Raw genomic sequence first — 17,212 nt, forward strand, 5'->3', positions numbered from 1 at the left:
AATTATACTTAGTGACTTATTTTTAATTTTTAATTTTTTTAATATTTATCATGATAATATATTTTTTTAAGTGAGATTAACTCTTCACCTTTAGTGCAAGATGTTGACATATAGTTGTCATACTTATTTTATAATTCATCAAATTTATTAGTGAGAAAAATATGATTCTTTTTTAGTAAATTATATATTTAACCAATCTTTTTAAGTTCATTATATAAATTATAAAGTGTACCAAATAATTCATTATATGATAAAGATATTTTGGGAGAGTTAAATACCTCATTATTGAATGTCATTAAGGTATAGTTTGTCATTTCTTCTTCGTTGACTTGCTCTTCGACATCTGTTTTACTTTATTCATCCCATATTATCTTGAGTATTTTCTTCTTCTTTTAAGTTGATGACTTCTTTTTTCAGCTATGAACACTTATTTTTGAAATATTCTAGCTTTTTATACTCGTAGCATATGAATATATTTTTCTTATGCTCACTTTTGTTCTTATCTTCTCGTCTCGAAGGATTTGTCTTATTTTTTCTCATAAAAATTTTTAATTTTCTTATAAGAAGTGTCATATTATCATCATCACTTTATCTTTTGCTCGAGTAGTTTTATATATGGGCAATATCCTTCCTTTTTTTTGGAATATTTTTTTTCTTTTTTATTATGTAGTTTACAAGTTATTTTATAGGTCATTAAAGATCTTATAAGTTCTTTAAAATAAAATTTATCCAAGTCTTTAGCTTCTTGGATTACCGTTACTTTTTGATCCCAACATTTATGAAGAGACCTTAAAATCTTACTCACTAATTCAAGATTAGTATAACTTTTATCAAGAGCTTTTTAACCATTGATAACATGTCACTAATAGATTTGCTTGGCTTTATTTTAAATAATGTATAAATATGAATCAAAAAATTAATTTTAGATTAATTTACTTTATTTGTGCCTTCATGAATACCAAATATCATGTGCGGTATCACAAGTAGAATCTTTATTTAGCTTATTTCTATCTAAAGCATAAAATAAAACATTCAAAGCTTTAGTATTTAAAGAAATTTTTAAAAAAAAATCATTCCATTCATCCATCGATTTAAAAGATTTTTGAAATTCAAATTTAACAACATTCTATAAGTTAAAATCCATAGAAAGCAAAAAAATCTACATTTATGTTTTCTAAAATGTGCAGTTTGTCTCATTGAATAAGAGGATGAATAATATAGTGACCCTCCTGATTACTTAAAAAAAATTATTAAATCTATATTGATTGTTAATCTAACTGTTAGAACCATACTCTGATACCAATTGTTAAGATCATAATAGAATTAAGAGAGGGAGGGATGAATTAGTAAAATTTTATCAAAATTTAAAGTTCAATCGATTAATATATTTTAGAAACATGATTAACTAAAAAGTGAATAAAAATTACAAGTAAAATAAATGAATAAGCAACAACAAATAAAAAGTAAGAGAAGGAATGCAAATTGATTTATAGTGATTCCGTTTTCTTGACCTACATCTACTCTTACTTCCTCTTCCCTCGAGGCCTTCGGCTTTCACTACCAATCTTCTTTCCAATGGGCGAAGATCAATTGTCGTTATTATAATTTTCTCGTTTTAATAGGCTTAGGAGAGAACCTCCACACTCACTCTCTTGCAAGATCTCTTGCCTCCTATAACTTATAATCATCTCTAAACTTAGGAAAGAGAAAGAGACTCAAGCAATTATCAAAGAGAGAGCTACAATCCTTCACAAACTCAGAATTTGATGCTCTATCAACCAAGCCTTAATGAGATATTTATAGGCCTCTAAAAATTTTAGGGTATGGGTGGTACTATCGTTAACACATGATGGTCCTATCGTCGAAACTTTTAACATTATAATTTTAAACTTTTGGGTGGTACTATCTTTGTAATTTTTTAATTCTAAGTAGTACCACCACCAACAGTGCTGACAAGCACTGTTTGTGCTTATTGATTGACTCAAGTTATACTACTGCTCAAGACAATTGAAGGCCACTGTTTTGGCCTTCTAACAGGCCCAATTCAACCTAGGTCCAAGCCCATTGGCTTTCTCGATAAGTTAGCATGGTTTCAGCTCAATACCAACTCAATTTGACTCGGAAAGACCTCGAACAATACTTTAACAATCCAACCACATATCTGACATAATTACGAAGCTTTTAACACGTTGTACACCATTCTAACATTTCGTTCGATCTTTCAACACTTCATTCGAACCTCCGACATATTGTCCTTTCCTTCAGCATATCACCTGATCTATCGGCATGTCGACTTTCTCATGACATTCAATCTTTCGGTGCAATATCTGATTCTTCTAATATAATGCCCGAACTTATAGCATGAAGTCCAATCTTTGGCCCGTCGACCAATCCTCCAACTTAACGTCTAATTTTCGACATGATATTTTTCTCAACACAATATCTACTTTCCTACTTCAATAATTTGTCCTTGATGGTTCGAGTCCTTAATCGATGTATTTCATACGCCACTTATATCAAAAACATATTAGTCTATAAATTCATCAATTAATTTAATCATCAAAATTCGAGATTCGATTCATTTGAGTCATTTATAATATATTTAAGTAAGTTTTATAGCATTATTATGATGATCAAAATAACTCTAATAAATTAATTTGTATTTTTATTTGAGTAATATTATTGTTAGACTATTATAAATATTTGTTTGAATAATTGTTACGATATATTTTGATTTTATTTGGTTCATTTATAATATATTTAAATAGACATTATGAAGTTTTCATTATAATAAATAAAAAATTTAAAAAAAATAATAATTTAAAAGTTTTTAAAATTAAATATACTGTTTAAGAAAAAGAAAGAGATATCGATCGAGAAATATCTAAAATATGATTCTTTTAAAGAAAATCGTCGATTTTAATTTATTGTTTATATTGCATGATGAATTGTACGCATGCGACTTCACTTACAGAGCTCCGATCCGACGTCGTCCTCACGTATCCATCTAAATTGCAGATGCTGAGAGAACGACTCGATGTTTTGCATTCTACCTCAGAGTGCAGGAACACTCGGAGGCTGCTGCTGCTGCGGCTGCTGCTTCTGCCGTTCCAGAAGGCATCCTCATCATGCTTTCCGTCTGTTCCGCAGCAATGGAATCAGACAAAAGCTTCCACAGGCACAGTGCCTATTTTGTCCTCTTCAACTTTAAATCTGTACTACAGATGAGGAATCTACAACCCAACCCTTTCCCTGGCAAGCAGGAAGACAGTTCCACACAGGAAAACAAGGGAACAACAACAGGCACAAAGCAAAGAGAAGAAGAAAAAGGTCCCTTTCTTCTGTTGCCTTTTCCTGCAACCCCACAACATGCCTACACTTGCACAGCTAATAGACCTCAGCTTTGTCTTTGTTGCACAGAAACAAATACCTCCTTTCTACGGCAGTCATTTGGCTTCTTGACCTCCTACTGTGGTCTTCTTCCTCCATTGCTTCAACATGTAGAGAAGACAACAGCTACCCGAAGAACAGGAGAAGATGAGAACCTTCTACAGTTTCACCTGTGACTGCACAGATGCAACAGTTTCCTTCTTCCTTCCACGATCTCATCAAAGAAGTCATCCATTTGTCCCACTAGATTCTCGGTTCCCGACCTCAGCATCCCAAACCACCCCTTGAGTTCCTCCACCTTCTCCTTTAGGCTTCCCCCGGCGATCTCCGGTCCACATCTCATGGCTGCAGCTGTCTCCAGCTCGTCTCTTAGCTCTTCGGTCGCCGCCCTGGCTTGCCGGAACTCGAGCATCAGAATTCCCGACCGGCCGTCCAGTCCTTCCACCTCTCCGACCACCCTCTGCTGCAGGCTCGCCATGGAGACCATGAGTTCTGAGCCGAAGAAGAGCGAGCCGTCGGTGACTGCCAGTTCCGGGCAGCAGGAGACGGATCCCCATAGCAGGATGAGCAGCAGCAAGGAGCTGGCGTTCCTCAGTGCGTAAAGCACGCCTCTGAAGCCATTGAACCCGTTGTATCTGGACTCCATCGACAGCCTATCGTCAAACCGGAAGGACATGGGCTCGATCCTCGTCTCCACCAGCACTCTGTTCTCCTCTTCCAGTCCCATGGCTTCTCTCCGGCAAATCGAGACTGCTCGCATCACCTTAACAATGTGGAAGCGACCAAAAATATCAGAGCTTTGAGATATCAGTAGAAGAAAGATGCAGGAATCGAAGCAAGGAAGCCGGTCAAGACCTGCCGGGCAAGGTGGGGACTGGGGTTGTGGCGCCATTCGTCGAGCGAGGAGATCATGTCAGCTGCAGCGGAGCAGTAATTCTCGATGCCCGAGACCCCAAGCTTGATCACGTGGCAGACATCCAACAGTCGCGAGCTCTCGTCCATGTACTCGTCGAGCCACCTCTCGCCGACCGGGAGGTGAAGCTTCTGCACCAGGTTGGTCAGCCGGGAGTGGAGGGACCGGAGGAGCGCCACCGCCCGCTGGAGGAACTGGAGCGACATGAAGGTGTTCGACGTAAGGGACTCATCGAGGTCGTCGATGCCATGGGCGAGGAAGGAGAAGAAGCTGTTGACGGAGTTGGAAGAACGCTTCATGGTGGAGAGAAAGTACCAACGGTGGTGGGTGGGTGGGTGGTTGGGTGGGGGTGGAGGCAGGGTAAGTAGGAGGTGGTGATTTAACGTTGGTGGGATGGCTTGGAAGCCCAACTTCCTAAGCTTCAAGGGATGATGGTTTGAGGGCAATGATGGGTGTCTCCTGCGGAGGGAGAAGGCTGATGGAGAATTCTGCCATAACACATTGTTTAGTGGCAGAAGGAAGACCGGCCTCATGAGTTCCTTTCATTGCTCCCCTTCTTCTCCCTTAACTGTCTCCAAAGAAAGAGATGAGAAGGCTCTTCTGGTCTCTCCTCTGCCTTTCTAATCTCTGTTTTGACCGTGTGTTGGTTGGAGTTCCTCTCTCTCTCTCTCTCTCTCCTTCAACTAAAAAGCTAATCACTGAGCAAACAGTGCATGATGGAGTGTAGGATGTGCTCATCTCACTGTGTCTCAATTCTTTATTTGGGCTGAGGAAGAAATGTTTTCAGCAAAACAAATGAGATGGGAGATTTGGTAGGAGGCTTCCATTTCTTCCGAGGAAGGCAATGATGGCTTCCTCCGTATCTCAGTATCCACTATACAGGTAGTCTTTTCAGGCTTCTCTCTCTCTCTCTCTCCTTATTCTAGTCTCCCAAGAACACCAATCTGCCTAATTGCTGCTATTAATTTGAGGTGGGGAGGAGTTCGTGGGATTTTGGAGACTGTGATTGCATTAGCGCAGTACAGAGTAATTTAGAGTAGGTTGGCATGCATCCCTGCAACAACAGCAAAAAGAGGACTTGTCACTGCAACAGCATCTCGACAACTACAAGTACGCAGGGAGAGAAGAGGGAAGGCTGTAAAGGGGAGGGAGGGAGGGGGAGGGGGAGAGAGAAAGCCAAAGCACCTGAGATCCATGCAAAAAGAGGTTGCTATCGAGAGAGATCATTGGATTTCTACTAACGTCCATGCTGTCAAGAGGGACAAGAGTTGTCCTCAGCTCATCATGGCCATGAGTGTGGACAGTGGTGGCTGTCACAGAGGCTCATCACAGCACAACATCTCTCTCTCTCTCTCTCTCTCTCTCAGCTTGGAGAGGGGTATGAAGAGTGGGGTGATGAGGCCATGGCTGATGTACATGATTGCAGAGGAAGAAGAATGATGGTGATGTTGTAAGACAGTTTTGGGGCAAAAGGGAAGGCAGACAGAGACGAGCATCAAACGGGGCACTGCAAAGCTGTGGAAGCGTGTCGTCTTTTTCATCATTCTTGTTGATGATTCTTTGTGCTGGGCATTCCCTCAGGAGCTTTCCCTCCACAACTTGGTTTCTGCTTAGCCAACACGAAGAAGAGGGAGTACAGATCGACATCAGGTCATGCATGGCATGTAGAGAGAGAGAGAGAAAGAGAGAGAGAGACGAGAGACGAGAGAAACTATCAAAACAAATGTCTTCAACAAAACCTTGCTCTGCTCTGCACTGCACACTGAGACTGTGGCCGGTGCATGCAGATGGACAAGCCAGCACACATCCAGCAGCATTCATGGCAGAGATTTGGATTACCCCATTCTGAATTGATATAATCTGATCTTTATGCTTATCCCGCGCAGAGATTGTGCCACATTATTGCAAGCATTTGTGGAAGAACTGATTCTCCTCCTACTCTAAGCTGCACAAAGAAGGCCCAGTCCACCACAGGCCTATAGAAGCTCTCTACACGGATTCCAAGTTGAGACTTAAGCGTTGAACATAGTAACATAAGATTTAGTTCAAATCATTCATTGGAAAAGCTAATTTTAGATCCATCTCTCCATTACGTATGTGAAAGTAACCTAAATAAATGGAAAGGTATGCGGTCGAATCAATTGCATTAGAAAAATGTTTGTTCCTTGTCATCTCATTTATTTCGCCATAAATATGCACACAAGCTAAGCTGTTGCGATGCCAAGTGAGTTGTTGTTGACATCCATCTTGAATGCAGTGGAGATGGCACTTGTTGCGCTTGATCTTGTCGTCGTGGAGTAACGTGTATTGCATGGGGGATTCTGATTAGGCCAACACTTGGTCAAACCTTACCACACAATGTCCTCTTTGTTTGACAAAAGTTTACATGAAACCCAACTTAGTCGAAAGATTTTGGCTGTGGCAATGTATCAAAATTTGGGAACCAATCAATCTTTGGTCCATGTCAGAAGGCTTGAGTTTGATTAAGATTCTCACAAAAGTACATCGACAATAAATCCGACAAAGATCTTCTACTATTAGTATGATATTATTTTTCTTATATATATATATATATATATATATATATATATATATATATATATATATATATATATATATATATATATATATATATATATATATATATATATATATATATATGTTAATAATCCAATCCTTATAATACTTGTATAGATGTCATGCTGACTGGCTTTAATTTATACTTCTTTAAACATGCACTTTAAATGGTTGAATACATTAAAATATTTTAGATGCAAATTACAGCAGTGAAACGAAGAGTTGAACACTTAGTCAAAAAGCTAATAGTCATCATCTCATCATCATCACTCTCACGTGCCCCAACCTTCCCCAAGTTTCCCCCATCTTCTTCTCATTACTTCCGGTCGATGTGTATGCTCATCCACCCCATCGCTCGTCCTTATCCACCCACCCCACAACAGAACCCTCGCCCACCTTCCTCGAAGCTCCCCCGACCGACTACGTGTCGCTCTCCCGATGGCTCTCCTCCATGGTCCCACTCGCGGTCCACGCCGCCCCCGGTCCGCTCAAGCCTTCCCGAGTCTCTCCGTCGGCCGGGCCGACCCGCTTCCCGACGAAACTGGTGACGTAAGCCGTGACAGAATCCCGCCCGCCGCTCTCCTCGCCACGTCGATATTCGACCACTCGATGAGCGCCACGTCGACCAATCTCTTCTCCGGGTCCCCACATGTCCCTTCTCGAAGGTGCCACCCGGGCCCCGCAGCCGCCCGAGCGGTCCACCACCACGTGTCTTTATTCGCCCCACGGTCGTCTATTAAAGCCGCGTCTCGCCGGGTTCCCTAAAGTTTCAGAGCTTGCATCCTCTCAGCGGTAGAAGACCGCGGAGCTGCGGGATCGGACGGCCGTCGATCGAAGAGAGCAAGCGATGAGTGGCGGGGATCTGCAGCTGCCCCCTGGGTTCCGCTTCCACCCCACGGACGAGGAGCTCGTCGCGCACTACCTCTGCCGCAAGTGCGCCGACCTCCCCGTCCCCGTCCCCATCATCGCCGAGCTCGACCTCTACAAGTACGACCCCTGGCAGCTCCCAGGTAAGCCGTCTCATCTCATGCCCTGATGCATACGATCGCCGCACGATCTTGATCCCGTGGTGGCGGCAGGGTTGGCGTCGTACGGAGAGAAGGAGTGGTACTTCTTCTCGCCGAGGGACCGGAAGTACCCCAACGGGTCGAGGCCGAACCGGTCGGCGGGGTCCGGGTACTGGAAGGCTACCGGGGCGGACAAGCCGGTGGGGACGCCCAGGCCGCTGGCCATCAAGAAGGCCCTCGTCTTCTACGCCGGCAAGGCCCCTAAGGGGGAGAAGACCAACTGGATCATGCACGAGTACCGCCTCGCCGACGTCGACCGCTCCGCCCGCAAGAACAACTCGCTCCGGGTAAGCAGAGCACCAACTCCTGTGCAAATGTTAGCTCGCCTGGGTGTGGAAGATGACGTGGTGAGACACGTGTTGGGTTGCAGCTGGACGACTGGGTTCTGTGCCGTATCTACAACAAGAAAGGAAACAGCGGCTCGGAGAAGCCGGGGAACCCGGTGAGTCACCCGTCTGGGTCGACGGTGGCCGGCGACAGCCCCGAGGACCGGAAGCCAGGGCTCGGCCAGGGCGCGCCGCCGCTGGCGTACAGCTTCGCGCCGTCGGACTCCATACCCAGACTGCACGCCGACTCGAGCTGCTCGGAGCACGTCCTGTCGCCGGAGTTCGTGTGCGAGAGGGAGGTGCAGAGCCAGCCGCGGTGGCGGGCCACCGACCGGGACAAGGCCGTCGGCCTCGGGAATCCCGCTGCCGCCGACAACGCCAACGCCAATTCGGCCTTCACCCAGTTCGAACCGGGCCTGCTCTCCTCCGGGTTGGGGGACCCGTTCCAGGACATCCTCATGTACCTGGGGAAGCCCTTTTGAGCCACGAGAACACCAGCGGACGGAGTTGACTCAGCGAGCTGCGGTGGAATCGGTGCGCGCGGAGGGGGGTTTCTGGCCGTCGGATTCGGAACCATCCGAATGGCACGGCGGGAGGCGCCACGGCAGCGATGAGACCGACTCGATTCCGGGCGGCCGAGTTATGAACGAGTGGACGTACAGATTGGTTGTTTAGCGGATGATACTGCAGGGGCACACGTTTCTTTCATACATAGAGGCTTCATGGAATGAATCCAATTAAGGAACAAAAACCAAGACCCCAAAAGCTTGAGAAGAACACGAATTATACTAAGTTATTGGTGTTCAAAGAAAAAATTTAATCTCAAGGCGAATTATCCATTGATGTTAAGTCACGTTTCATTTGCGTTTAAAAAATCAGATCAAAAGTAAGGATGATGAATAAATATCTAATTTCGGACCTCTTTGGAATTGATCACGTAATCCCAATTGAGATGGCTAACTTTATTAGTAGACTTTTCGTTTTCAAAGAAATCTATAGAAAATTGGATAATTATTGTCAATAATTTTGTTGAATTGTTAATAATTATGTATTAGACGAAAATATTATTGAGCGGTCATGATCCGTATGCAATGGGTCATCCGGGATAGAGCATCGGGAGGAACTTTCTGAGTTGGGCCCTTTAATACTTGAGTTTTATTTTTTTTTCTTTCTTTAATTTATAATTAAAGATTTTTTTTTATACTAACCTAGAAGAGGAGGAATATCTCGTAAAAGATCATGTGGGGGAACAGTTTGTAATCGATAATGTTGGTGTAAATAACTTCGTGTCGTAGTCTTGGGGTCGACGCGGCTTGTGTCGGGTCCGAATGGCGGGGATCTCGTCGTCACTACAGTGGCCGGCGGCGCAGATCAGGCCGCGTCGAGGTTGGTCGGGGTGTTCCGTAGAGAAGGCCTCATTTGCTCTGCCTCCCCGGGGCTCTAACCTCGTCTTCTCACTTGCACACAAGTCGGGTCGGAGGCTCGGCCCAACCTCTCCGACGATCAAGTTAGTGATGCGAAGTGGTGTGTTCTTGCGTCTGTTTTTTCCTCCCCCTGTTGAATCTCGGATTTTGATGATGAAACTAATTGATTGTGTTTAGATGTTTAAAAGCATTTTGAGTCATGCAGGTCTACTCGATCAGGATTAGACAGTTAACGCGGGAGGAATTGACGTTGCGCCGGAGGAGATCACGTTAGGATAGTGGATGGCAGAAGGCTTCGGACGTCGGGCATCAGGCCAAGAGCGGAATTGTGCTAAGGATATTGGGGTTACGAAGGTCAACCGCCGATTGAGCAACAAGCCGCAAGAGAGGACGATGCGCTGGAGAATCAGACGAAGCGCCAACCAATGACGTGCCGGGCAACAGAATGTCAATTCGCTTTGTAATAGTAGAGTTTTGGCTTGTGTGCGCAGGATTAACTACGATAACGATGAAGACATAAAGCAAAACAAAGTGTCGGAATCAAGCACGAAGGATTCATTGCGAGTTCGAGAGTTCGACGGAAGTCCGAAGGTTCATCAGGAATGCTGCCGGAACTAGCCGAGAATGAGTAGGGAGCTTGCCGAAGGGTTTTTCGGAAGCTCGCCGGAAGGTTCGTTAAAAGTTCGCGGAGATCGCCGAGAAAGATCGGAGATTGCCGAAGAAGCTCGTTGGAACTCGTCAAGATCAAATCGTGAAGTCTAGGAGCTTGCTGGGAGTCCGCAGAATGGTTTCCGAGAGTTTATCGGAAAACCGTCGGAAGTTCGCCGGAAGCTCGTCGGAAGAAGTCTTGACTTACGGACTTTGTAATAGCTTAGAAAATGTCTTTAAATTTATAGTTAGCACGTTACTTAGGGTTAGGATTAGGTGTTAATCCTATAAACCAAGTAGGGGGCCAATTGGGCTCTAGTTCGGACTGGTTTGGGCCAATTTTTGAGCCCAACCAGTGAGCTGAAATAGTGTAGGCGGTGGCACCGCCTAGAACCCGAGAGCCAGGCGGTGGTACCGCCAGCATCGGGAACCCAAAGAGAATTCAAATTTTGGAGCCCAAATTTAAATCCTCTTGAGGCCTATAAATACCCCTCAAATCTCAGCTGAGATTACAACTTTTTGAGAAGCAATTGATTGAGAGAAAGGTCTTAGAAATGCCTTAGCTAGTCTTATTTTCAATTTGCTAGTGTTCACCTCCTTCTTTCTTGCTGAAAATCTGTAAGAGAGTGAACCACTTGTAAAAAGTTATAAGAGGGGTATTTATTTACCCTTCCCCTTCAAGAGATTTGCTAGTGGAAGGTGGGAGCCTCATCGAAGAGGGGCCTCGCAAGTGGATGTAGGTCATTTGACCGAACCACTTTAAAATCGGCGTGATCTCTGGTTTGCATTTCATTACTGCTATTTATATTACTGCAAACCTTCTTACTTGCTTTATTTCCTCATTACCTTTGCTGCACAACTTTGCGAATATGCTTTCAAGTTAAGCACTTCCGAGTTTGATTTTTATCGTACGAAAGATTTGTTAAAACCGACGTTTTAATCCGCTGCACACTAATTCACCCCCCCCCCCCCCCCCCCCCCCCTCTCTTAGTGCCGCTCCGATCCTAACAATTGGTATCAGAGCTCGGTATTTCTCATTTCGGATTTACACCCGAGAGAAATGGCTCTTCATGGCTTTCAAGAGGGCTTATCGGTTTTTCGTCCACCGTTGTTTAATGGATTGGACTATACTTATTGGAAAACTCGAATGAGATTTTTCTTGATTTCTATGAATTTGGATTTATGGAATATCGTTGAAAACGGTTTTCAACTTCCCTCTAAACCGATGAACGAATGGTCGGATTTGGAGAAGAAGTATTTTTCTTTAAACGCAAAGGCTATGAATGCCTTATTTTGTGCTTTGGACAAAAATGAGTTCAATCGGATTTCAACATGCGAAACAGCTTTTGATATTTGGCGAACACTTGAAATCACGCACGAGGGAACTAGTAGAGTCAAAGACTCGAAAGTTCACATTTTATTGCATGATTTTGAGCTTTTTCAAATGCAACCAAGCGAGACTATAGGCGACATGTAAACCCGTTTCACGGATGTCGTCAATAATCTAAGAGTTCTTGGTAAATCGTTTTTGAATTTTGATCTCGTGAGCAAGATCTTAATATCCCTTCCAAAAAGGTGGGATCCTAAAATAACCACAATACAAGAAACAAAAGATTTAAATATTTTTCCACTTGAAGAACTTATCGGCTCATTGATGACATATGAAATGGTGCGCAATACACATGATGAACACAATCAACACTTGAACCACCTTCCAAAGAATAGGAAGGATTTGGAACTCTGGACAAATGAATACCACTTGAGTGATGACTCAAGTGATGAGGACAATGATGAACTTGAACTTCGAACACCAACTCTTAATAAGTTCATTAAACAAAAATCTAAAATAAACAATGAACTTGAATGGAAGAAGAGGCCAAAGAAAAGGAAGGCACCCAAGGATGAATCAAGAACTTCCAAAGGTGAAACGGCGAATTGGGCTTTGACGGGCTTCGACTATAAGGTAAGTAACTCAACTATCTTGAATTATTTTGAAATTACTTGAAGTTTTTCATGAGTGCTTAATTTAGATAGTAGGAATAGGAAATAAAAAAATTATTTTTCAAAAATTATATCTTGTTTTTCTTTTTAGCATCTTTGAAAAATTAAAAATTTGATCATGAAAAATATATTGCTAAGGTTTCATGCATGTTATGTTTTGAAATGTTGAATGATGTATGCAACATTAGGGATGATAATTATATGATATGTGATAGTGCTTAGGATTAATCCATGCATGTGTATCTTGATGATTTTACACTATTACATACCTTAATAACATGTTGGAAATTATGTGTTTTGGATACAAAAATTTTCATGATCATGAGCATGTTTTAACTTCATGATTGAATTTGAAAATCTATAGCAAAACCATGTTCGAATGCATGAAAGTGTTAAATTTCATTTTCGGATTTTCTTGATCCTAACAATTCATTTTTGAGAATTTATTGATCTTGATGGTTTTATGATGAAATTCATTTTTCGATCCTAAATGTTGATGCATGTTTTTATTTAACATAAATGAAAAAGCATGCTAACATGAAATCAATCACTTAAAATGAAATACCTAAAAAAGAGAAAATATATTATTAATGAAATCATGAATCTACTTATGTTACAAATTTTGTGAACCATGAAAATGATTTTTGGTGTTTTGAATTTGAATGAGTTTTATCCAAAATCATGATCTTGATTCCGTGATATTTACAAATTAAGACTTATTATGAATCAAGATTTTTTCATTAATCGATCTCCTAAGATTTTCTTTTGATTAATTATGAGTAGGTTTTTTTTCAAAAAGAAATCATGTCTTTTGGTATTCACATGTTCTAATCTTTCATGATATGACTTTTATGCAATTCCTTGTATTCATGAAATGTTTATCACATCACCCAATTACTTTCTTCTTGATATTCCTTATGTGGTGATATAAAATTATGCATGAAAAACTCTTGATATTATTTTGATGCATACAAATGAAAAGTTATGATTATGAATGGTAGGATGAAATTTGACAAGTTAATACTATCATGAAACATTTATGATTTGAAATTATGCACGCAATTGCTTTTTATTGTGATGATATATTCAATATGAAAAATGGTATCATACATGAAAATAGTGATAAATATTTTGAAAATAAATGTTTGTATCATGTTAGATGATTTTATATTTTGTGCATGATGAGTTATAGTGATGATTGAAACAATGATTGAAATGATATAAATGATGATTTGGAATCATGCATATAATGATGAGTTTATATGTTTTGAAAATATATATGATGATTTTGTATTATGCATGCAATAATGATGCACGCAGTGATGAAATATTCATGATAAAATTATTATTTTGATATTCATAACTTGAATCTTCCTTTCTTTTTGTCAATGACAAAGGGGGAGAAAAAGTTGCTAATATACTATCTTGAATTGATGTAAAGGGTCATCTCAAAGAGAAATTAGCTACTTTGCACAAGTCAAAAAAAAAAAAAAAAAAACTTGCTTACCTTCTTGCACATCTAAAGAAAAGATACAAATGTAACACTTGCCAAATTGTTTGCTTGCCTCATGTAAAATATGGTCCCTTGCTAGTTTGGTTTTTTGCTAAGGAAGCAAAAATGACACTTCTCAAAAGAGAAGAAAGAGCTTGCTTTCTTTTAACATCTTTAATTTGCTAGCTAGCATGATGTACAATTTGCTATCTTGAATATTACAAATAAATACTATCATGCACATTGCAAAGAAAAGCAAATATGCCAACTTGCACATCTTTAAATTTGCTAGCTTCTATGTAGTAAAACTTGCATATCGTAAAAGTTGCTAGCTTGTAGAGAAGCAAAGAATTGCTATCTCGAAAGAAGCAAAAATGCAAAACTTAGAAAACTTGCAACAAAATTGCTCTTGCCATGCTTTGTATCAAAAATAGGATATCCTTAAAAGCATCGCATTAAATTTTTTAGTATCGCAATGTATCACATGTATCGCAAATTGAAAATTTTGAGACTATTATCATATCATGTTTAATAATTGATGTCTTTCATAACATGATTTCTTTGCATTTTTGTCTTGTATATATCATGTGATGATTGAAATATTGATTGATGCAAATTCATAATTTATGTAAAAGTCTAAATCATTGGTTCCTCTCCTTCTTTTCGGCAATGACACAGGGGGAGAAAGTTTGCTAGCTCAAGGCAAATGCTGGCTAGCTTGTACTCTTCCCTTCTTTTCGACAAAAACAAAGGGGAGAAAGCTTTTGCTAGTTAGAACATGCAAAGAAAAGCAAAGTGCAATCTTGCACAAGAAGCAAGTGTTGAATTGCCATAATTGAACTTTTGAATCTTACTATGCTTTTGTGTTTATATATTGTGATGAAAATCTAGCTTCATGTTACAAAAACTTGAATATCTTTTAAAATAGCTAGAGCTACTTCTCCTTTTTGTTGATGACATAGGGGGAGAAGTATATTGATGACTTCATGAATTGAATATTTTATATATATTTGCATGATGGTTTAAATGTTTTTCATAACATGTGATGAATGTTACTTGGATTTGGGATAATCCAAGTGTTCTATCAATGACATATTCATAGGGGGAGTTTAGTTAAACTCCGGGGAGTTAAGGTTAACTCCATTAGTCATCAATTAGTTGTCATCATAAAAAAGGGGGAGATTGTTGAATCTCAAATTTTGATGATGAAACTAATTGATTGTGTTTAGATGTTTAAAAGCATTTTGAGTGATGCAGGTCTACTCGATCAGGATTAGACAGTTAACGCAGGAGGAATTGACGTTGCACCGGAGGAGATCACGTTAGGATATTGGATGGCAGAACGCTTCGGACGTCAGGCATCGGGCCAAGAGCGGAATTGCGCCAAGGATATCGGGGTTACGGAGGTCAACCGCCGATTGGGCAACAAGCCGTAAGAGAGGACGATGCGCCGAAGAATCAGACGAAGCGCCGACCAAAGACGTGCCGGGCAACAGAATGTCAATTCGCTTTGTAATAATTGTCTAGATCGGAGTAGAGTTTTGGCTTGTGTGTGCAGGATTAACTACGATAACGATGAAGACATAAAGCAAAACAAAGTGTCGGAGTCAAGCATGAAGGATTCATTGCGAGTTCGAGAGTTCGACGGAAGTCCGAAGGTTCGTTGGGAATGCTGTCGGAACTAGCCGAGAATGAGTAGGGAGCTTGCCGAAGGGTTTTTCGGAAGCTCGCCGGAAGGTTCATTGGAAGTTCGCGGAGCTCGTCGAGAAAGATCGGAGCTTGCCGAAGAAGCTCATTGGAACTCATCAAGATCAAATCGTGAAGTCTAGGAGCTTGCTGGGAGTCCGCAGAATGGTTTTCGAGAGTTTATCGGAAAACCGTCGGAAGTTCGCCGGAAGAAGTCTTGACTTACGGACTTTGTAATAGCTTAGAAAATGTCTTTAAATTCATAGTTAGCATGTTACTTAGGGTTAGGATTAGGTGTTAATCCTATAAACCAATTAGGGGCCAATTGGGCTCTAGTTCGGACTGGTTTGGGCCAATTTTTGAGCCCAACCAGTGAGCTGAAATAGTGTAGGCGGTGGCACCACCAGATTGGCTGTGGCACCGCCTAGAACCCGAGAGCCAGGCGGTGGCATCGCCTGGGCTGGGCGGTGGCACCGCCAGCATCGGGAACCCAAAGAGAATTCAAATTTTGGAGCCCAAATTTGAATCCTCTTGAGGCCTATAAATACTCCTCAAATCTCAGCTGAGATTACAACTTTTTGAAAAGCAATTGATTGAGAGAAAGGTCTTAGAAAAGCCTTAGCTAGTTTTGTTTTCAATTTGCTAGTGTTCACCTCCTTCTTTCTTGCTGAAAATCTGTAAGAGAGTGAACCACTTGTAAAATGTTGTAAGAGGGGTATTTACCCTTCCCCTTCAAGAGATTTGCTAGTGGAAGGTGGGAGCCTCATCGAAGAGGGGCTTCGCAAGTGGATGTAAGTCATTTGACCGAACCACTTTAAAATCGGCGTAATCTTTGGTTTGCATTTCATTACTGCTATTTATATTACTGCAAACCTTCTTACTTGCTTTATTTCCTAATTACCTTTGCTGCACAACTTTGCGAATACGCTTTCAAGTTAAGCACTTCCGAGTTCGATTTTTATCGTATGAAAGATTTGTCAAAACCGACGTTTTAATCCGCTGCACTAATTCATCCCCCCCCCCCTCTTAGTGCCGCTCCGATCCTAACACCCCCCTCACCCCTCTCAGGGGCGGGGTCTTTATAGGGTGATTTACCGTGTCTGATGCGACTGCTTGTAGGGAGCGGGTTGCGTTTGACGCTGGTGTTGGCGTGGCGTGCAGGACCGACTCTGAACAGATCGTTAATGGGCCTCGGTCTGCGTTCTGGTTCGTTTGACCAGGTTCCGCCGGGTCGGTTGAGGTGTGAGGCGTCGTCTGGGTCAACTGACGTCTACGCGGGTCTTGTCACCATTTATTACCCTCATCATATTCCCCCCCCGAAGGAAGTCATGCGTCGGCTATCGCTATAAAGGGGGGTCCGAGGCATGGCTTCGGCTTTGAGAAACTGTCCCAGCCAGGCGTCCGTTGCCAAGGGTGTGGGAATCGTGGAGTTCAACGACTAAGAAGGGTCAGATGTGCAGCGGTGACCCAGGTGGCTTGCGGTCGAGGAGCACACTCAGTAGAGTAGTCCGAGCGGAGGCTGTGGTCTCAGCGAGCATGGAGCTGAGGAGCACAATGCAGGCAGGTTGGCCGCGCAGGTGTGGTATCGGGGAGCATGGAGCCGAGGAGCATGACACGGGCAGGCTGGCCGCGCAGGTGTGGTATCGGGGAGCATGGAGTCGAGGAGCATGACACGGGCGGGCTGGCCG

General features: G+C 42.0%; 2 protein-coding genes across 2 annotated transcripts; one reads left to right on the forward strand and one right to left on the reverse strand.

The window, feature by feature from the left end:
- Positions 1–3,200: 3,200 nt before the first annotated feature.
- Positions 3,201–5,780, reverse strand: LOC135594905 (uncharacterized). Its single transcript, XM_065085412.1, has 3 exons — positions 5,489–5,780; positions 4,246–5,357; positions 3,201–4,153 (listed from the first exon to the last, which is right to left on the reverse strand). Exons 2-3 carry the CDS (start codon positions 4,834–4,836, stop codon positions 3,557–3,559), a joined length of 1,188 nt encoding a protein of 395 aa, XP_064941484.1. The 5' UTR covers positions 4,837–5,357; positions 5,489–5,780; the 3' UTR covers positions 3,201–3,556.
- A 1,753-nt stretch (positions 5,781–7,533) lies between these two features.
- Positions 7,534–9,193, forward strand: LOC135595266 (NAC domain-containing protein 48-like). Its single transcript, XM_065085959.1, has 3 exons — positions 7,534–7,890; positions 7,960–8,234; positions 8,318–9,193. Exons 1-3 carry the CDS (start codon positions 7,728–7,730, stop codon positions 8,753–8,755), a joined length of 876 nt encoding a protein of 291 aa, XP_064942031.1. The 5' UTR covers positions 7,534–7,727; the 3' UTR covers positions 8,756–9,193.
- The last annotated feature ends 8,019 nt before the right edge of the window (positions 9,194–17,212 follow it).

The sequence above is a fragment of the Musa acuminata genome, chromosome BXJ1-10 (assembly GCF_036884655.1).
Source record: "Musa acuminata AAA Group cultivar baxijiao chromosome BXJ1-10, Cavendish_Baxijiao_AAA, whole genome shotgun sequence".
Taxonomy (NCBI): Eukaryota; Viridiplantae; Streptophyta; class Magnoliopsida; order Zingiberales; family Musaceae; genus Musa; species Musa acuminata.

Excerpts from the sequence above, each read along its gene's own strand:
- LOC135594905 (XM_065085412.1), bottom strand. The coding sequence starts at position 4,836 with ATGAGGCCGGTCTTCCTTCTGCCACTAAACAATGTGTTATGGCAGAAT. Across the intron at positions 4,154-4,245 it reads GTCCCCACCTTGCCCGGCAG|GTGATGCGAGCAGTCTCGAT; the intron begins GTCTTGACCGGC and ends CACATTGTTAAG.
- LOC135595266 (XM_065085959.1), top strand. The coding sequence starts at position 7,728 with ATGAGTGGCGGGGATCTGCAGCTGCCCCCTGGGTTCCGCTTCCACCCC. Across the intron at positions 7,891-7,959 it reads CGACCCCTGGCAGCTCCCAG|GGTTGGCGTCGTACGGAGAG; the intron begins GTAAGCCGTCTC and ends TGGTGGCGGCAG. Across the intron at positions 8,235-8,317 it reads GCAAGAACAACTCGCTCCGG|CTGGACGACTGGGTTCTGTG; the intron begins GTAAGCAGAGCA and ends GTTGGGTTGCAG.